Genomic DNA, 12,207 nt, shown 5'->3' on the forward strand with positions numbered 1-12,207 from the left:
AAATAAACTAATATATAATTCTAAATTACTTATTTATGTTACTTTTAATATAAAAATACTAAGTTAAAGTATATACATATGATGAGTGTCACCATTTAGACCATTTATACATGTATATGAGGAATCGATGAAAAATATTGATTTGTATGCTAAACATAATGTATGGAGGATTGGAGGTGCGATACAAAATGGAAAAAGTATGAATATGGATGAAAAAGTGCATAGAGTAATTATTAATTAAAAATCAATCACAACTGGACAAAGATAGGTACATATCTATATAAGTATTATGTTGATGTATTGAAAAAAATAAGAGAGTATTAGGTAATCAATTTTGATTATTAGCTAGGAGTTTAATTTCTAAAGAATTTTCGAATATAATAGCTTCTAAAAACATTAGCCCGTGCGGGAGCACGGGTTGATGGACTAGTATACTTAACCTACATGGGGCGGTACATTGGCAACAATCCCAGTTCCTAACATAAGCTGGTGAGGAGTCAATGTGATCCGCCATATTCTATGTTCAACTTGATCAGTAGGTGTAAGAACCATAATATATTTCATTCAGTCCATGAATTAGCTCATCTGTTCATGTTCTGTTTCCTCATTTTCTGATGTGGACTGTCCTACTTTGATTTGGTGCCCAGTGCTGATGGACAACCACAAGGAGAAAGAGGCCATCGCAGAGCTAACCAAGGCAATCGCCTTCAAGGCGGACCTGAACCTGCTCCACTTGCGTGCGGCCTTCCACGAGCACATCGGCGACATCTCGAGCGCCCTCCGGGACTGTCGTGCAGCCCTATCGGTGGACCCCAACCACCAGGAGATGCTGGAGCTTCACCACCGGGTGAACAGCCAGGAACCCTGAGCCCCATGGTGTACATACAGGAGCTCTCATAGCCAACCAGCCATACCAGTGTATGTTTTGTACCATACACAGCAGATGAACGTAAGGATAGTAGAAGCCATTTAGGTCCTCTCCTTCAAAACCAAACCCCATTCCTTGTGTCCCTAATTAGATATGTTGTTTGCCATAGCCTCCTCTTAGTAAATTATTATTGTCGATTGTGATTAAGCCTCCTAATTGTACCGGCCATGTGCCCCAGCAGCCCATGTTGCCAGAATCAAAAAGTTTTGACTGTATCATTGTGTAAATGAAATGGGAAAAAGAATGGAAGCTTTGTCGGCGCTACTAAACTGTCAAACCTGGTGACCACTTGCTATCCTGGCTGATTGATTGCACATGTGCAGATATGCTTCCTGGCTGTTGATTTTATCTGGAGTGTTCTTTGTTTACTAGTCATGAGTCAGGATTAGCATGCGGTCATTGTTGCACTGATTGGGGTGTAGACTGAAGGAAGGCAACAGCTTGCAGCTTCTGAAAATGAATGGTCAATGAATGAGGACTGAAGACAGGGCTTCACTTTCTCAGGTTGAATGGTCCATAAATGGCGAATCGGAAGGTCAAGTCTCGAAGTGGATGGAGAAATTGTAGGATTCCTTTTTTCCCATAATGAGCAGCATTTGTTGGTGTGCTTGTATGTGACGTTTAGCTGCACTGAATTGACTGAAGCATCAGGGATGATTATATCCTCCTATTTTGATGTCACTAATGACAACATATTTGGTGATTGAGCGAAAAGAGGACGAGGATTAAGATCCAAGTCCTCAGACAAAGCCCCCACTTCACTATAATTTAGCGAGAAGCAACTTTCAGGGATAACCATCCCTATGCACGCCCACTCATAAGAGTAGTACATACGCCTATCGCCCACTCATAAGAGTAACCTTTTGCATGCCTGGAGCCTCTCTTTGCTACCTTTTTGCCTTGTTTTTCTTCTAACCATTCACGTCTTTTCGTTGGTTTGCCAAACAAATCCCAACAAATACGATCCATATGTCCTACCACCAAGATCTCCAACACATACAATTTCTAAAAGAGAAAAGGTACGTCAATTAGGTTGATCGGTGTAACCATCCAGGCACAAATTGACAAAAGTTCGAGGCCTTTCATCAGCCCCCTTTTTTGTGCCCAACTGCCGGTCGCCAAATGCCGAACACGTCAAGAAGACTCACCAAATTTTGTGGTGGATTTTCAGCGGCAAAGCTTCCTGTGAGAGGTACATGAGGGAAAGCGACGTGAATTCGTTGAACACTTCACGGGTGCTGATGCTGTCTACCGGATGAGCATGTGGAATGAGAACAAAGTAGTGTGGATAAGAGCTGAGGTGGTGATAAGCTCTTGGCATCTGCTTCTCAAGCACAAAAGTTTAGATGAAACTTAGCTAAACAGGACCTTGAAATGGATGATACTTGGTACCATACTATTTGGAAATTCAGGAAAACAAGACGGAACGCTTTGCTGGACATCTTCCGTACAACGCTTGTGTGCTTTTTGAGCCCCTCCAACGAATCCGATCATGAGCACTACAAACAACTAGCGCGTATAATTGTGCTCCTTGAAAATAGCTAGTTTAAGACCCCGTTTGGATCCACTTCAGGCTTCCAAAAACTCTAGCCGACCTAATTAAGTTTTGATCTAGCTTTTACAATCTTACAAGCAATCTTTCCTAAATTTTTTCAGTACATTTGTGCATTATGACTTTTAAAAGCTCTAGCTGATCCCAAGAAGCCAGCTTGGTCTAGCTTCTAACAATCCATAAGTTGGGCCGTACCTAAGATTTAGAGGTCCTGGTGCTAAACATAAATTAGGCCCTACATTTACAAGTATAAGTAAATGAAGTGTATTTTTTATTTGATTATATAACATATATATCATGATTAAGTGCTTGTTATCCTGATTAGTAGAACAGTAACAGATGAGAGCGCAGGGAGGAAAAATTGAAAAGTGGAAGTATAATTGAAAGGAGGATCATTGGAGGAAAAACAAATAAACAAGACTGTTTTGAGAAAATGAAGCGGCGACCTTTGGAGAGCCGATCCAGGAAAGAGCAGCAAATTGGACTAGTTCCACCTTGTTTTGCTGGCTTAGTGATAAATACTAATTATCGATAACAAAATTTGACACCATCAATTCTTTAAACCTGACCTGGTAAGATCAAGTAATTTATTTGGTTGAATTTTGAGTTTAATTTGGCTAGATCAAATTCAAGTTAGATAACTAAAAAAAAGTCAAGTTAGAAAACAATAGCAGATTGCAAGGTATTGGACTTCTTTCTTAGTTCAAAATTGGACCTAGTGATTTCATCTACACAGTAGAGTGTCTGGGTGGGTGCCTGAGTGACTAGATGAAATCACTAGGCCCACAAACGACATGCTTGAGCCTCACTAGCGTCGAGCCTACCATTCCATTCATATCATTAACTAGCTCACACTTCATAAACTTTAGCTAACGTCATGTCGAAAATTTAGTAGCCTAATCTTTCCATCATGAACCCAAAAAAATGCAAACCATGATAATGTGCAATTGTATGCTAACAACAAAAGGAAATGAACTTTGGCCACTCATTTATAAACAAGTGTTTGGATGGGACCTACAAATAATATCATGGAATTCTCGTCTTGTACAAACATCTTCGTAATAACAGAAGAAAGTAAGTAGAAATAGGTTGAACGGTTCATTTTTAACCACCCACTAGGTACCCCTTGCGGCTGGCAGCTGCTGCAAGGCAGCCCCGCTGATCTTCAGCCTGGTAGGTGTGCTCGAACCTGCCGCAACGGCAAAGTATATAAAGAGGTTACAGATCAGAGTCGCCCGAAATGGCAAAAGTGTAAAAATATCTTTTACGGTATACAATACTACCTTATACTACTGTTCGAAAAGGACTCGTATATAAGGATCCGATGGTTGAGATTAATTGTATACTACTAAAATCTTAAGCTAGGTAGTATGCATGAGAGTATGGGTAGTACAGGGGTAGGTTATCTTCTTTACTTTTGCTCATCGTCTCTTCATTTCCAATCGCTCGCACGCGTACTGGGCTGGTGGCGGCGACTCCGCAGCTGGAGGCAGCGAGGAAGAAGGAGGTCAGGTACGAGAAGATCCGGACTATCGAGAAGGGCCACCGGCGGCACTTCCACGACGACATCACCGTCGTCATGCTGTTCCTCGACAGGTGCAGGTCCGGACCGGAGGACATCGATGGCAGCGCCCGTCGACGTCTTCTCCTGCAGCCCCGCCGGCGACCACGAGGACCCGACCAGGCCCGTCCTGCGTTGAGGTTGATCTCGGATTCTCGGCTGGTGCTCCTCGTGCTATCCAGAGATTGATGAACATACTGTTCTTTCTTTCGGTGCTTGATCCGATCGCTCGCTCTCTAAACGAGAGCTACGCGTGAATCGAGCCGTTTCCCGTTCAAGGAGAATTTGCATGCAAAGAAATGATAGTATCGAATCGAACACACTGTGTGGTAAACGTACTGTAAACCTTCATCAGTTCTTTCGTTCTAAGAGAATGTGAATGTTCTACTGCACTCCAACGATCCTGCTTTCTAGTATCTGTTCTTCCCGTTGTTCTTCATAGCTGCCGGCGGCGAGCTCCTTCAGACGAGTGAGCAGCGAATAATATATGTCGTGCTAATTATAATTTTACCCATATTAAAAAATAGCCTATACTCTATACTACCCCAGGTATATATTGTCAAACGTTAGAATTGGTTCGTTTCTATTCCGAGCAAGCTGTTCCTGGACTTTCTTCTTCAGTTCACCTTTCTTGCGCCTTTGTTCCTGTCTTTCTTCCTCCTCTATCTTTTCCCTGGTCTTAGGATCTTTAGCAGCTATTATCCTTTCTTTATCCCAGGGAATGTAAACACTGAGCTGGACCTCGTTGATGCTTTGGAGAATATCTAGCCCAGAAAATCCAATCTCATTATTTACTACCCCTCTGACCTGCAGCCGCTCAAGTTTGGGCATTATTCCTTCTTCAAACTTTACCGATTTGATGTACCGTATGTTTGTAAGCATGAGCACCCTGAGGCTTCCGAAAGCTCTTCCAGTCTGCTGAGATCGGAAACGAAGTTCTTCACCCTGAAACGATTGACGAGACAAGCTTAGAATTTCCAGCTTTGACAGTTTCCCAAGGAATTCCATAGCATCATCGTGCTCCAATAGCCTGGTGCTCACTAGTTTCAACTTCACTAGATGCGGGAGCAGCTTGATCCATTGCGGCAACGTTTCCGTATTCCCATAGAGCTTGAGGCTCTGCAGGTTTTCTGGAGGCGGGGATATAGCATCCAAGCAGCCATGCAAACCTGGCTTCCCTGACGAACTCACAGATAGTGATTCCAGCCTGCTGAGCTTGGAAATGGCAGCGCGAAAAACTGGGCCATTCTTCCTGTTGATGCCGGTGACTCCTAACTTGCGCAACCCCGTGAGCATTTTGATGTCCTGTAGAACGGCATTTCCCCTTCCGACATTCACTTCCCGCAATGTGTGCAACTCTTTCAGTTTTCTTGTCCCCCTTGGCACCATAGCGCCACTTTCTTCAACAAACCCCATCATGACAGCAGGGAATCGCACGCAGCAAGCGAAAGTGCATGCATCACGCCTTGTAAGGGCCTTATGGAGAGGGCCATCAATGTCCCCAAGAACAGGTACGCAACATGTTGCACATTGACCCGCCCCCCAAAGACATCTCCTGGTTAAACTGTCCTTTTCCTCTATTACATAACTTATTTTCCAACCAGCATGGATGTACTGTAGCTTCCGAAGCTTGATGATGGTTTTGGGCAGAGCCATTACATTTGTACCTCTGACGTCTAGCACTTGGAGCTGTCTCAGGTTGCCCAATGAATCTGGCAGTAGATCAATACCAATACATCCTCGTAGAGAAAGGTATTTTAGGTGAAGAAGCTTCCAAATATGATCAAGCTGATGGTATTCTAGCCATATGCCTTCTAAGTCGAGCACTCGTAGAAGCCTCATCTTGTCAGAAATGTAAAATGGTCTAAATCCTCCAAATATGGTTAGTGATCGTAATCGTGACAGATCAACTATTCTCTCTAACTCACTCTGATCTCCTTTCCAGTTGCTGCTTATTGCAAGATGACGAATTGCGCCATGGGTACTCAAGCCACATCCTTCCTCCAGTCTAAAAACAAGGTTTTCCTCCATTGACTTTGAGATGGCAATCTCACGGATGAGATCATGGACTTTGCAAGAGTCAATTGATTTTCTACTACAAACTGATTTTTGAACTGGTAAAATCATGCTTCTGTATTTGAGTTCTGTGAAGTAATTTTCAGCCATTTCATTGGCAGACTTGCCACGCCTCTCGTGTGAGTACCCTTCTGCTGTCCATCGACGCACCAAACGCCTCTGGCTAATGATGTGGTCCTCAGGAAAAATGGATAGATATAAGAAACATGACTTGAGTTCATAGGGTAAACCATCATAACTTGTCTGAAGGACGGTTCTTATCATCCCAAGCTCTGGATTCATCTCTAACTCAGCACTGATATTTTCATTCAACTTTCTCCACTCAGCTCTAGTCTTTGGCCGGCTTGCCAAGTAGCCACCTATTGTAACTATTGCAAGGGGAAGTCCACCACACTTTTTTAGGATTTTTTTTGTTTCTTCAAACAACTCGGGATTCTTCATAATCAAATCTGTTGCCTTCACAAGGGGAAGTCCACCATACTCCTTCAAGTTTTGGTTTGCTTCTTCAACAAACTCTGGATTCTGCTTAACAAAATCTGCAGCCTTCCCAAATACCTGATTTTAATGCAATTTAAGTACTTTAGTACTCCAGTCCAAAAAATTAAATAATTGTGCATTACTTGTTGATATTTTGTTTGCTAGTGATAGGCGCACAATTGTTTGTGCACAGTGATAAGCACATAGTGAAACAACAGTTTTCCTGTGAAAGTTGGTGATATATAATTTTTTTGTAAGTTTGGCTGAAACTTGTCCATTATTCTTTTATAAAATATTGCTGAAAATTCTCACAACTTCACAAACTTTCTTGGGAGTTGCCTTTCATAAAACTTGCCCATTATTCTTTTAATTTTTTTTCTGTAGTAGACCACCTTTGATGAGAGCTGTTAGTTTCCTTCAATCTTACATGTATGAATATGATGATCTGAGGTATACGAGATCGGTTTACAATAGAGCTGAAGCTATGTTTTAAGGAAATTTCCGTAATACTAGGGAACTACTAAGTTTCTCCTGAGTGTTTTAGATGGCTTCAACACCAGAATTTGGTCCCGCAGTTTTATTCCACAACTTATGCTTTAGGGTTGATATGTATATAAGTTAAGAAATTTATATGTTTTGAGGCCTCAAAATGACAATTGACTTTTGTTTATACAATATAATTATAATCAGTTTTATTTTGAATTACGGCTAGTCTACCCATAAGTTACATTCATGTTTTTTTATAATTTTCAAGTAATAAGAGTGTAATAAAAATTCAACTATTTGATACCTGAGTATAACACTTGATCCTTTTGTTAGTATGAAGCTAGATCTAAGTTGAGTTAATATCTTGAAATTGGATAGCTGAAAATCAGGTGGTGGAAACCCCTAAAATGCTTGAGTGACATATATATAGTCCTAGTCCCTAATAGTAAGGATAAAAAATATGCAAGGACATTCACTCAAAGTGAAATATGACACACCACGTAGCAACAACTCAAAACAAATGTAGGCTGCGTTACTTGAAATACATATGACATCATGTTCTTTTCATAGTAATATCTCAGATTGTTATTATACTAGATTCAAAATTTTTTAACCATTGTAAAAATCTCCAAGCTATTAACATGGCTACGAAGACCCATAGACATTTAATACTTTTCTTTAGCAACCTAATGAAGCAACGACTACTACTACCCGATCTGTGGACGTTTTCAGTGTTTTGGTGGGTGGGGGTAATTAATAGTTTTTAAATAATATTATCTTCATAGTCAATTGTAAATATATTTTATAATGAAACAAAGAAAAAATAAAATAGATAGTTGACAGTGCTATTGGAAACTCCTAATATTGGAAAAGTCACCTAATATAATAACAAAAGTACCTTCCCTTAAGATCCTCAGAAAAATGAGAACTATTTTGTTGTTTCACATGGATAAATGAGTAGGAAAGGGAATTAAAAAAACAAGGACAAAACAAATTAAAGCATTCTCTACTGTGTTCAACAAGAGGACAAAACACATTTTGCTGTGTTCTGGTGATGTTTGTGGTCTTGTGTTTTCTAAAAGGAAGAACAGGCATCATTGATATACTGGGAGGCAAAAATAACGTTATATATGAATCATGGATGTATAGGTCATTAGAGGCAATAATTGGGATGGCAACAGCCTGTTGAATATCAATGTATTGATCATCTTGGTTCAGTTGTTCAAATGATAAACAAATGTCAAACAATTTGCATGTTCCCATATGTTCTGTGTTGTCGACAGGACCATCTTTAATCTCTACGAAATGCTAGACTGTTGTAGTAATAATGCTATTTAAAATCAAGCAAAAGTGACAAGGTTTCTATTATATTACCTTTAAGCTGAAGAGGTTAAGTGCATCCTCTTCTTTTAGAACTTCAAGGTTGTGTACTATTCCATATTTCCCGGAACAATGCTTTGCAATGCTTTCCTCCCTTGTAGTCACAATTATTCGGGTTGTTTTTTCCATCCAAGAAAACCCTTGTATTATATGGTCCCATTCTTCAATGGATGACAGATCGTCCAGAACAATCAAGCAGCTCTTCTTTTCTAAAAGCCTTTTCAACTCTTTAGTCAAGGCTTCAACCCCCATCATTGCTAATGATTCGGTCTTGCTAGGTCTATTGTTCAACAGTTCTTCCTTCTTAGAAGACTCTTCTTGTAATCGCCCGACTAAACTTCTAAGTAGATCTGCAGGATTGAAAGGACGCATGATTGTGACAAAAGCATGCTTCTCAAACATGTCACTTAACTTTGGGCTTTGATAAATGCCATTGGCTAGAGTGGTTTTTCCAAGACCACCCATTCCCCAAACAGAGATCACCTGACTCTGTTGGCTAGCCTTGTTTGAGATTAATCCTATAATTTTGGATATTTCTTTCTCTCGCCCAATCAGTTGAGATTCCTCAAAAGAACCAACACCCGTTCTGATGCGAGTGAGGCTCTTTTTGTCCACCTTCATTTCATCAACATCCTTACACTGATTCTCTGTTATCTCACTAGGGGCCACTGTTTGGGCATTTGTACTAGTGGTGGCCACATCTGAGTTAGATACTGGATCCATAGAAACCATTTCATTTTGAGAACCCTGAACAAACAGAAAGTACAATTATTGGAAGCAACCTTTAAACTTCATCTTCTTCTTTTTATTTTTTAAGGTTATGTGTACCTATAACCAAAGTACTATATAACCTTTTATTTAATCATGCAGTCAGTGACTATTGGTTATAAATCAATTTAACAAGGTATGAAAATTACAGATAACAGAAATCTGGCCTTGCTGCAGTGCTTAAGTTTTTAATATCTATAAGCCGAAGTCCTAACATAAATGACTAAGGTCATAGTTGAAGACATCAGGGTAAAGGGTTATGGTTTCAAATGATCCACCTCCCTCTGAAATCCTAAAACCCACCCTGTTATTACTCAATAATCTGTAGTTTAAACGATGCTCCCTATTGATAGAAATATCTTGGTGTCCTCCTATCTAAATATTTAAGAGTTTAGTGGCTGTGTTTATATTAGCCGTTGAAGAAGCCATAAATTATAACTTCTTCATCTAATATTCAACGATGAATCCCATGTTATGTTTATCCTCCCCTCAAGAGATGCTGCGATCAACATAGACTACAACAATGAACAGATTCAGTATCTTTCCCCTTCATATAGATTTTCAGTTAGCAAATGCAGTGATTTTACAATTTTTCTAGTATATCCATTCATTAAATCTGCTGGAATATCCTGTAGGATTTAACAAGGTATTATTTTTCACATTGACAGTGGGATGTTGCTTTTCAAGCACAGATAGGACAATTGCTTTAGAGATTTATATAATTAAAATAAAGCTTCAAAATTTAAAGTAAAGCAAGGAAGCTTATATTCCCTCCGTTTCAAATTGTAGATCGTTTTGGCTTTTTTAGATACATGATTTTTGCTATGCACCTAAATGGTTATGTCTAGATACATACCAAACTCTATGTATTTATAAAAGCCAAAACGACCTATAATTTGAAACAGAGGAAGTATTTCATTACACTGCAATTGCTTAAATGCTGTTGGAAAATAATATAATCCTTGATACGCGGATAACTGAACCAGAATAACGATGTCATAGAATGTTACTAAAAATAAAAACATAAGTATTACCTTGTCATAGAATGCATAAAGCGTGTGATCAGCAGACAATTGCTTTAGCTCTGAGGCTTGGCTATCTTGCCCTGCACATAAGCTTGCAACTTCAACTTGTGTTGTTGACACTATGATTCGGCTTCCTTTGTTGTTGTTTGGCAGGCATTTTTCGATCTGGTCCCACTCTTCAATGGTGCAGAGGTCAGTAAGCACAATGAGAAACCTCTTCTCCTTCACATATCCATCGAACTCCTGAACTAAATCGTGCGCGGTCTTCTCTGTGTCTAATATATCTTTAAATCCTTCCACTGCAAGAAATTGGTTCACTAAGCTCCGGACAAAGCCTTCTGAACTGAATGGATGAGTCACCCTCACCCATGCTCGGCTGGGAAATTTTCTTTGGGTGTCTGGATTCTTGTAAGCCGCCCTGATGATGGATGTTTGGCCGATATCACCACCTGTTCCCCACACCGCAATGACTCTAAGGTCATCATCCTCCTTGTTGATCAGTTGGACGAGATCCACTCTCTGATTCTCCTTTGCGGCACGCCTTGCATCATCAACACCGAATATGGCTGCAGCAATGATGCTTGATTGCACAGTGGCAGCTGTGGCCTTGGATCCAGAGCCCTTGATGAGGCGGTACCGCACATTCCTCTGGCTCACATCCTCAACCTTGGCCCTGAGCTCCTTCATCTTCTTGGCCACACGGCGCCGCTCGAGCAGCGTGCGAGGGAATCGCCACCAAGATGGCCTCTCCACACGGACAGCAAAATCTTGGAGACTGTCCTCAACGTCATAGGCCGTGTCACGGACCTGCTTCACCCAGATCTTCACCACTTTGTTGTCGTTTCGCTCCTCGTGTGCCTCCATCATGAAAGACTGCATCATCTCAAGCTCATCCGAGACGAACGCATGATCACGCTGGATACCGAGCTGCAAGGCTACCTCCTCTGCGAAGGCAGATTTCGCGTAGCCGAGTGCTCCATTCAGCACGGACTTGCCCACACTCAGCGCCGTCGCCTCCATCGTTCTGCTGTGTTTCTCCGTAGATCTATACAAGGCTCAAATTTAGAAGCTAAAACTCCGAGGCAGAAAAGGATAGATGGACAGGCGTTGACCCAGCAAGATGGCAAGTACCTGAATTTTGGTGAACGCACAACCAAGGCAGGGGCAGATCTAGGGAACGCACACCGGGTGATCAACAGCACTCACAAGGTAAATATGCTGCAAAATACATTCTTGCTGTAAATACAAATAATACAATTAATCTGTGAGAAACTGAAGATCTTTGAAAGTATATACCTTCTGTGGCCTATGAGATCTTGTGGCGTGGAAGTAAATACAGCACTCTACTGCTTTGATCCGGCGAGGCTCAAGCTCACGGGACGGCCCACACTCACACGCCCTGACGTGACCCGGCAAGCCAGCAAGGTTGAGGCCAAATGGTGTGGATGCGTGATTCCAAGGCAGTAGGCACCGAGATGGCGGCGCCGCCCTCGCCGACGAGCTACGCCGCCACTACTCTTGCTGTCTTGCACCCGGTCGGCCTGTCGCCGCTGACACTCTGTGGTGGCTTGGTAGTCACCAGTTACTCCTCAGAAGTACCCCATGCTGGCTGGGAGCAGTGGACTCTAGATACCTCTAATGGACTTTGCAGGGTGTGCTTACATGGTCAGTAGGGATTTTGCACACGAGCACTTGTTGGGGTCGGTTAGCAGCCGCCTGCCAATTTCCTCTACACATTAGCAAATAATTAAGTACTCCCTCGGGAGTAGATTTTTTCAATCAGTTAGATCCAAAGCGATTGGGTAGCAGATGTCAGTATGTCACATGGGGCGGTACATTGGCAACAATAAGATACTTAAAGAGCTAACTGGCCGACGATGCTACCGAAGACTTAACTAGTTACTACTACCTTTTGGTGGACCAACCTCTACATACACGTAACGCAACTGTCCTA

The 12,207-nt window shown here is 41.4% G+C and overlaps 1 protein-coding gene across 1 annotated transcript; it reads right to left on the reverse strand.

The window, feature by feature from the left end:
- Positions 1 to 4,368: 4,368 nt before the first annotated feature.
- LOC101767548 (putative disease resistance RPP13-like protein 3) lies at positions 4,369 to 11,947 on the reverse strand. The gene is made up of 5 exons (XM_004979522.4): positions 11,550 to 11,947; positions 11,385 to 11,471; positions 10,263 to 11,298; positions 8,455 to 9,207; positions 4,369 to 6,672 (listed from the first exon to the last, which is right to left on the reverse strand). The coding sequence occupies exons 3-5, from the start codon at positions 11,271 to 11,273 to the stop codon at positions 4,582 to 4,584; spliced, it is 3,855 nt and encodes a 1,284-aa protein (XP_004979579.1). The 5' UTR covers positions 11,274 to 11,298; positions 11,385 to 11,471; positions 11,550 to 11,947; the 3' UTR covers positions 4,369 to 4,581.
- Between the last annotated feature and the right edge of the window lie 260 nt (positions 11,948 to 12,207).

The sequence above is a fragment of the Setaria italica genome, chromosome VIII (genome assembly GCF_000263155.2).
Source record: "Setaria italica strain Yugu1 chromosome VIII, Setaria_italica_v2.0, whole genome shotgun sequence".
Taxonomy (NCBI): Eukaryota; Viridiplantae; Streptophyta; class Magnoliopsida; order Poales; family Poaceae; genus Setaria; species Setaria italica.

Coding starts and splice junctions, on each gene's coding strand:
- LOC101767548 (XM_004979522.4), bottom strand. CDS start 11,273: ATGGAGGCGACGGCGCTGAGTGTGGGCAAGTCCGTGCTGAATGGAGCA. Junction 9,208..10,262: donor TTTATGCATTCTATGACAAG/GTAATACTTATG, acceptor CTGTTTGTTCAG/GGTTCTCAAAATGAAATGGT. Junction 6,673..8,454: donor TTAACCTCTTCAGCTTAAAG/GTAATATAATAG, acceptor CATTAAAATCAG/GTATTTGGGAAGGCTGCAGA.